Below are 7,345 nucleotides of genomic sequence, written 5' to 3'. Positions count from 1 at the left end.
TATTTAATGCCATCAAAAAAACAAACAACCAAAAAAGTACAGGAAGAAACCAGTGAGTATTCCAAAATATCAGGGATGTTCAGGTTACACACAGAGCCATAGTTCTCTCCCCTGATACAATTGCACTGTGAGAGACTCTTTATTATGTAATTCTGTTATCATGACAGGTTTCAGAGTAGCAGCTGTGTTAGTCTGTATTCACAAAAAGAAAAGGAGGACTTGTGGCACCTTAGCGACGAACCAATTTATTTGAGCATAAGCTTTCGTGAGCTGCAGCTCACTTCATCGGATGCATAAAGTTGAAAATACAGTGAGGAGATTTATATACACACAGACCATGAAAAAATGGGTGTTTATCATGCACTGTCTAAGGAGAGTGATCACTTAAGATGAGCTATTACCAGCAGGAGAGTTGGGGGGGGGGGGAGAAAACCCTTTGTAGTGATTATCAAAATGTGCATCTTCTAGCAGCAAAGTACACCAGGTAGGATACTTGTAATCAAGTGGGGTTCATAAGTCGTTACTTGTAATGACATTCTAAAAACTCTAAATGATTTTGCACAGAAAAATATCAGGGTTTGTATGATTAGTGTTATTGCAACATGACTGATGAACTCAACAAAAGGTCAGTCCACTTCTTCCAGAACTGAGACTGCCCCTACTATGTATGTAGTTTACAGGGTCTGCTCATTCAAGACACTAAGAATTGCAAATGATGCCACAAGAACACAACCTGTCAGGTTCCAACGGCCAGGATGGAGTCTGGTCTGCTGCTGGCCATGGCCTTCGACAGGTACGTAGCCATCTGCAACCCCCTGAGATATGCCACCATCCTGACCAATTCAATGATAGCAAAGATCAGGTTGGCGGCTTTAGTCTGGGCTGTTCTGTTCATGGTTCCTCTGCCCTTCCTCGTCAGGAGGCTGCCATTCTGCCAGTCCCATGTCATCTCCCATTGCTGCTGCGATCACATGGCTGTGGCGAAGCTGGCTTGTGCCAGCACTATGATCAATAACATCTATGGGATCATCGTAGTTCTCTTCATTGTGGGGCTGGATCTGCTGTTCATCGTCCTGTCATACATCAAGGTCCTAAGGACTGTCTTAAGCCTGGCATCCAAGGAAGAGCAGCTCAAGGCTTTCGGCACCTGTGCTTCCCGCCTTTGCGCCATTTTAGTGGTCTATGTACCAGGGGTTCTCTCTTCAGTAACTCACAGGTTCAGCCACCAAATTGCCCCGTACGTACATGTCCTGATGGGCACTTTCTACCTCCTCTTTCCTCCCATGATGAACCCCATCGTGTACGGTGTGAAAACCAAACAGATTCGTGACCGGGTGCTTCTCCTGTTCCGAAGGAAAAGCTTCTAGCCTGCACCTTGTGTGGAGTCTAGTGCTGGGAAACGCATCAGCAAGTGCCCCACCCCCCTAATGCACAGGGATCATTAGTGCTGATGTATCTTTCTGCAGCATCTTGCATCTTGAACAATTTTAAAGCTCTTCACAAACCATGGCGTGAAAGGTCTGTACATGCTGGTGTGGGAACGATGTCACCTTTGCATGGGGTGCAGCATATAGTCCCCGTGCTCTGCCTGAGGTGGTCACCCTAGAAGTTACACTTGGCTGTGCTCCTGCCTCATTTGTCCATCACTAGCAAGAGGGCCAGGCCTGCTCACTCCTTGCCTGTAGGGAGGTTAAGTGTCTTACCTAACCTCACCCAGCAGCCCAATGACCCAACTAGGAAATGATCCTAGGTTTCTGGTATCCCAGTGCAGTGCTCTATCCACTAAGCTCTGCTGTCTCCACGCCAATGATATTTTTTCAATTTTAATAAGCTGATTTCCTGGCTTGTAATGCGTGTGACATGGGGTTTCTCTCATAGCCAGTTCCCTACCCTATTATCTTTCAATCTAACTGAGAAGTCTTGAACTTCAATACAGTTCAGCACCTGAGTTTTGGCTGAAATAAGGCCCAGCCCAATTCTTATGAAATCAGTGACCTGAAGAAGAACTCTTCAAACACAGCTCAGATCTCATATTACTTTGGCCCTGTACTCCCAGCTTTCTCATCCAGGGGTGGCCAACCTGCACCTGAGAAGGAGCCAGAATTGACCAGCGCCCATTGCCAAAGAGCCACAGTAACACGTCAGCAGCCCCCCGTCAGCTCCCCCACCTGCCTGCCAGCAGCCCTGCTGATCAGCACCGCCCCCTCCTTCCCCAGCCTCCTGCGGCGTGCAGGAGACTCTAGGGGGCAGGGGGCGGAGCGAGGGCACGGCAGGCTCAGGGGAGGGGGCGGGAAGGGGTGGAGTGGGGGCAGGGCCTGTGGCAGAGCCTGGGGGTGAGCAGTGAGTGCCCCCCAGCACACTGGAAAGTTGGCACCTGTAGCTCGAGCCCCAGAGTCGGTGCCCGGACAAGGAGCCGCATATTAACCTCTGAAGAGCCGCATGGGGCTCCGGAGCCACAGGTTGGCCACCCCTGCTCTAACCTCTGAGAACCGAACGTCTCTGCCCTACCCCTTCCCCCGAGGCCCCCCCCACCTGTATCTCCCCCACTCCCGTCGCTCACTCCCCATCCCCCATGACTCACCTGCCACCAGCAGAGCCGGGCTGGGAGTGTCTGACACGGAGTCTACCTGCCTGTCCAATCAGAGTGCTGGGTGGGAAATCGGGGCACAGCAGGGGGGACCAGACAGGTTCAAGCCCCAGCCCCGGCCAGTGCCGGTACCTACTTTGGTCCGGGAGCAGCCTGGTCGCTCCCGGCTCCAGCCGCGGCTGCTGCTCTTCCCGCCCGCTGGTGGTGGAGGCGGGTTACTGCAGCGGTGTTGTCCGGACGCTGACAGTTTCCCTTTCCGACCGGACATACCGGTCAAAAACCGGAAACCTGGCAACAGCCCTGTCACCACCTGGCAGCCCTGCCGCAGACACCCCCCAGTAACCGGGTGCACCCCACAGTCACCCCCTGCCCGAGAATCAAGGAAAGGACACAGGGGCCACCAGTGCTGGGCAGAGGGACTGGGCCCAGCTGTTACCTATGTTGGTCCAGATCATGGCATTGTCCAGGTGGAAGCAGAGTGACACAGTCCAGCCCCGGTACCTGGGGGGCAGCAGGGCTGTTACTCCAGGGGGCCCACCAGCCATGGATCATGGGGTGTGGCTCGCAGCAGGAACAGCCATGAATCCTCCACTCACCTGGGAACCACCTCGTCTCGGGGCCGGCCCCTTCTCCTCGCCCACCCCCGGCAGCTCCGCTTTGCCCTCTGCCACCCACCAGAGACGCTGGGCTCCTCCGGACCTGGGTGGGGGCCATCGCCAGACACCACCCCACCAGCATGGGGCTGGGGCCGGCGCCTGGCACAGGACTCCTCATCGCTGTCCACTTCCCAGTTGTACATGGCAGTGCTGGGTGCCTTGCAACTGGGAGGGGCCTGCCCAGCTTGCGGGCTGTGACTCGAGCTGTTTGTGGGGGGGTGGCTAAACCTTTAAATTGTTCCCCCCATTAGTAGCCTATGCAGTTTGGGCGCCAGCACCCCCCATATTCCTTGAAACTCGACCCATGCCCCCCTGGCGCTGTGGGGAAAGGGTCTCAGGCAGGGGTGAGGAGCCACGGCGGAGCTATGTCATGGAGGCTGAGGGACCATTTCTCTTTATGCTACCCCAGAGACTGCCATTTTCCAGGGAAAATGGGCCACAGGATCTCTGCAGTGATGTCTATGGGAGGTTATTCAAACTATCTGGAATTGTTGATAAATTGTATTGTTTGACCACGCTTTGATTCATTATTTTCTTATGAAATATACTCAAGATCCCAAATAACCAGTGTCAGTCAGGTTTATTAATATGGAGTAGGAAAAAGATTTGATACGATACCAGTCTCCAAAGAGCCGTCCAGTATGCTCCCCCCAGGTACAAATTTCAGCTGCTATTATTTATATGATTTTACAAGTTACACATGTTGACAAGTTTCCTATCTGCTTGTGCCAATGCTTAGTTAAGTAAATGCAAGGTATTTGGGGATACTAAGGATAAGTGAATGAACAGGATCATGGTATAGGCCGTTTCAGCAATATCACTGTTAAGACCATAAGAACGGCCATAGTGGGTCAGACCAAAGGTCCATCTAGCCCAGTATCCTGTCTCCCGACAGTGGCCAAAGCCAGGTGCCTCAGAGGGAATGAACAGAACAGGGAATCATCAAGTGGTTGTCGCCCATTCCCAGCTTCTGGCAATCAGAGGCTAGGGACACCATCCCTGCCCATCCTGGCTAATAGCCACTGATGGACCTGTCCTCTATGAACTTATCTAGTTTTTTTTTGAACTTATCTAGTTCTTTTGTTACAATATTTGTGGTTAATGTTACTGGTAGTTAATGCATGCTACTCGTATATACATGGTGCAGATAATACATATTATGAACGTGATGTATATTTATATGCTATCCAGCGTATATTAGTCAACAGGAACAAGGGTGATAACAAAGTAGAGCAAGACTTTTTCATCAGTATTTTATACACACACACAGAGAGACAATACTATGTTTCATTTATTTATTGTCAGTATCAGAAAGTGAACTTTAAATATTTTGTGCCTGAGATCGCTCTGGTTAGGATTTGGGGAGGTTTGAAGTGCACTTTGAGGCAGAGCCACCCTTCCTCGTCCCCCCTTTCTCATCCTGGTGCACTGTGCTGCAGTGCGGTAGGGTTAAACCACTGGGGACAGACTCTCAAATGTTCAGACACCACAACTAAGGCCAGATTTCAAAAAAAAAAAAAAAAGGTTGACACCCAGCAGCATCCCTGGATCCCTGGTGGACGTTTGGGACAGAAGAGCCCAGCAGTCAGCACTTCTTCTGGGGCCTAAATGGCCCCGGGTGTGTAGCTCCATCTCAGAGCTGACTGAACTTCAGCGGCAGATACAGCATTTGTTCCTGCAGCATGGACGTCCTTGGCTGTGGCTGGGTGTGTCAGTAATAAAGGACAGATTCCAGCAAAGCTAGAGAAGGTGCAAGGAGCCCTCACACTCCACTTCACACTCCACAAACGGGGCCAATTGAGGACAAGGTGAAGGCCAAGATCACCTTCCGGCCAGCAGCGCTAAGCTCGTGTAGGGGATGGTGTACAGCTCCCTAGGAGTCAGAGGTGGAGTTCCCATCCCAGCGTACACAAAGCCCCCAAAACCATGCTGTCTAAGTTACTCAGAAAACCTCTCCTGCATCCTCTGCTTCCTGATTGCTCAGCAGCCCCCTCCTGCTCAGCCTAGAAGCTTTTCCCTCGGAACAGGAGAAGCACCCGGTCACGAATCTGTTTGGTTTTCACACCGTACACGATGGGGTTCATCATGGGAGGAAAGAGGAGGTAGAAATTAGCCAGCAGGATGTGTACGTGTGGGGCGACATGGCGCCCGAACCTGTGTATTGTTGAGGAGAGGACCACAGGGATGTAGAATACTAAGATGGCGCAAAGGTGTGAGCCACAGGTGCCGAAAGCCTTGAGCTGCTCTTCCTTGGATACCAGGCTTAAGACAGCCCTTAGGATGTTGACATACGATAGGGAGATGAACATCAGATCCAGCCCCGCAATGAAGAGAACTACCATGATCCCATAGACATTATTGACCCTGGTGTCGGCACAGGCCAGCTTCACCATGGCCATGTGCTCACAGTAGCAATGAGAGATGACGTGGGACCTGCAGTAGGGCAGCCTCCTGACGAGGAAGGGGAGGGGGACCACTAGCAGAACAGCCCGGGCCAAAGCTGCCAGCCCGATCTTTGCTATCACTGAATTGGTCAGGATGGTGGCGTACTTCAGGGGGTTGCAGATGGCCACGTACCTGTCGAAGGCCATGGCCAGCAGCAGAGTAGACTCCAGCGTGGAGAACGAGTGAAGGAAAAACATCTGCACCAGGCAGGCGTTAAAGCTGATCTCCCTGGAATTAAACCAGAAGATGCTCAGTATTTTCGGCACGGTGGCTGTGGATAAACCCAGGTCGATGATGGCCAGCATGGCGAGGAAATAGAACATGGGCTGATGGAGGGAGGGCTCTGTCTTGATAACATACAAGAGAGTGAAGTTTCCTAGAAGGGCCACGGTGAACATTGAACAGAAGGGGATGGAGATCCAGGGGTGCAGAGCTTCCAGTCCTGGGATGCCTGTCAGGAAGAACACTGATGGATCAGAGCCTGTGCTGTTAGGAGCTGACAGGTTGCCCTGCAGGACCATCCTCTGTAAGTTTCACAACAACGTCTGTCCTGTCAATAAAACATAAGAGATGGGATGAACAGATACTTTACACGTATGAGATGCCACACTCCACTCTGGCTCACGGGGTGCAACTCCTTTGGGAATGGATGACAAGGTCTGGAGCTGATAGAAACATGGCTTGGGTGGTAAATATCGAGGAGCTCAAATTAATGAAAGCCTGGATCCAGGGGTGTAAGGACAAAGTGATAAGATATCAGCTACTGCAGGGCTCTTGAACCTGGCAGGCAAAGGCAAAACAAGTGCTAGTGGCTGGAAGTTGAAGCCTTCAGAGTGCAAACTGTGAATAAGATGCAACTGTGCTACTGGAACTAAGATGGAATTAACCAGTTCAAGAGAACCGTCACAGGCTTAGTAACTTCCCCGGGGCTCAGGGTCTTTCAATAGAGATTGGATGTTCTCAGAGAGATGTACTAGCTTCACCACAAGTTACTGGGCTGCTTGCAGGAATCATCGGGTGGATTCTTTGGCCTGTGACATGCAGGAGGTCAGGCTTGATGGCCATAGTGGACCCTTCTTGCCTTAGAAATCTGCCACTCTATTATGTCAGCATCCACTTCTGTCACATCTGGAGTTGGCGCTACACATCAGATCTGTGACACCAACCCTTTTCTTCAGAAGACTTTCCAATTTTCCCTGCATGCCTTTGCATTACCTTTTCTGTTCTCATGGGCATTTCTTTCAGGGCCATCACCATGGTACCTGAGCACCTGGGGAAGACACAATGAACTTCGTACTCCATTTACATCTGCAGCTTTCAGATTTCAAATTATTTATTTTGCTATTTTGGAGAATTAGGCACTTGTGCAAGATCAACCCAGATTAGCCCCAACCCACAAAACATATCAAGCAAATCAGCCGAAACCAAATAGTCTAGAACTTAGCAAAACCCTTCCCTCCCTCAGACAGCGACCCACCCCATGACTCCTACACTTGCCAGGTGAGAAGTTGGGACAGTAGATATGGGCTTTGCAGCATGGTTAGGGTATCTCTGACCAAGGCTGAGTAGGGACTGAATTCCAGGGGAAGCACCCTGACCCCAGCCCTCTGTCTCTTACGCTGGGAAGTAGGCAGGGGAAGGGGGAAAACTCATTGCC

The 7,345-nt window shown here is 51.2% G+C and overlaps 2 protein-coding genes across 2 annotated transcripts; one reads left to right on the top strand and one right to left on the bottom strand.

The window, feature by feature from the left end:
• Window positions 1-755: 755 nt before the first annotated feature.
• Window positions 756-1,367, top strand: LOC142068636 (olfactory receptor 52K1-like). The gene has a single exon (XM_075118283.1). The coding sequence runs from the start codon at window positions 756-758 to the stop codon at window positions 1,365-1,367; it is 612 nt and encodes a 203-aa protein (XP_074974384.1).
• Window positions 1,368-4,777: 3,410 nt separating this feature from the next.
• On the bottom strand, window positions 4,778-6,209 carry LOC125631307 (olfactory receptor 52K1-like). Its single transcript, XM_048837779.2, has one exon. The coding sequence runs from the start codon at window positions 6,207-6,209 to the stop codon at window positions 5,247-5,249; it is 963 nt and encodes a 320-aa protein (XP_048693736.2). The 3' UTR covers window positions 4,778-5,246.
• Between the last annotated feature and the right edge of the window lie 1,136 nt (window positions 6,210-7,345).

This window comes from Caretta caretta, chromosome 1, assembly GCF_965140235.1.
Source record: "Caretta caretta isolate rCarCar2 chromosome 1, rCarCar1.hap1, whole genome shotgun sequence".
Lineage (NCBI taxonomy): Eukaryota > Metazoa > Chordata > Testudines > Cheloniidae > Caretta > Caretta caretta.
The sequence above is the reverse complement of the archived record's forward strand: the minus strand, read 5'-3'. Positions and strand labels throughout refer to the sequence as shown.

Coding starts and splice junctions, on each gene's coding strand:
- LOC142068636 (XM_075118283.1), top strand. CDS start 756: ATGGAGTCTGGTCTGCTGCTGGCCATGGCCTTCGACAGGTACGTAGCC.
- LOC125631307 (XM_048837779.2), bottom strand. CDS start 6,209: ATGGTCCTGCAGGGCAACCTGTCAGCTCCTAACAGCACAGGCTCTGAT.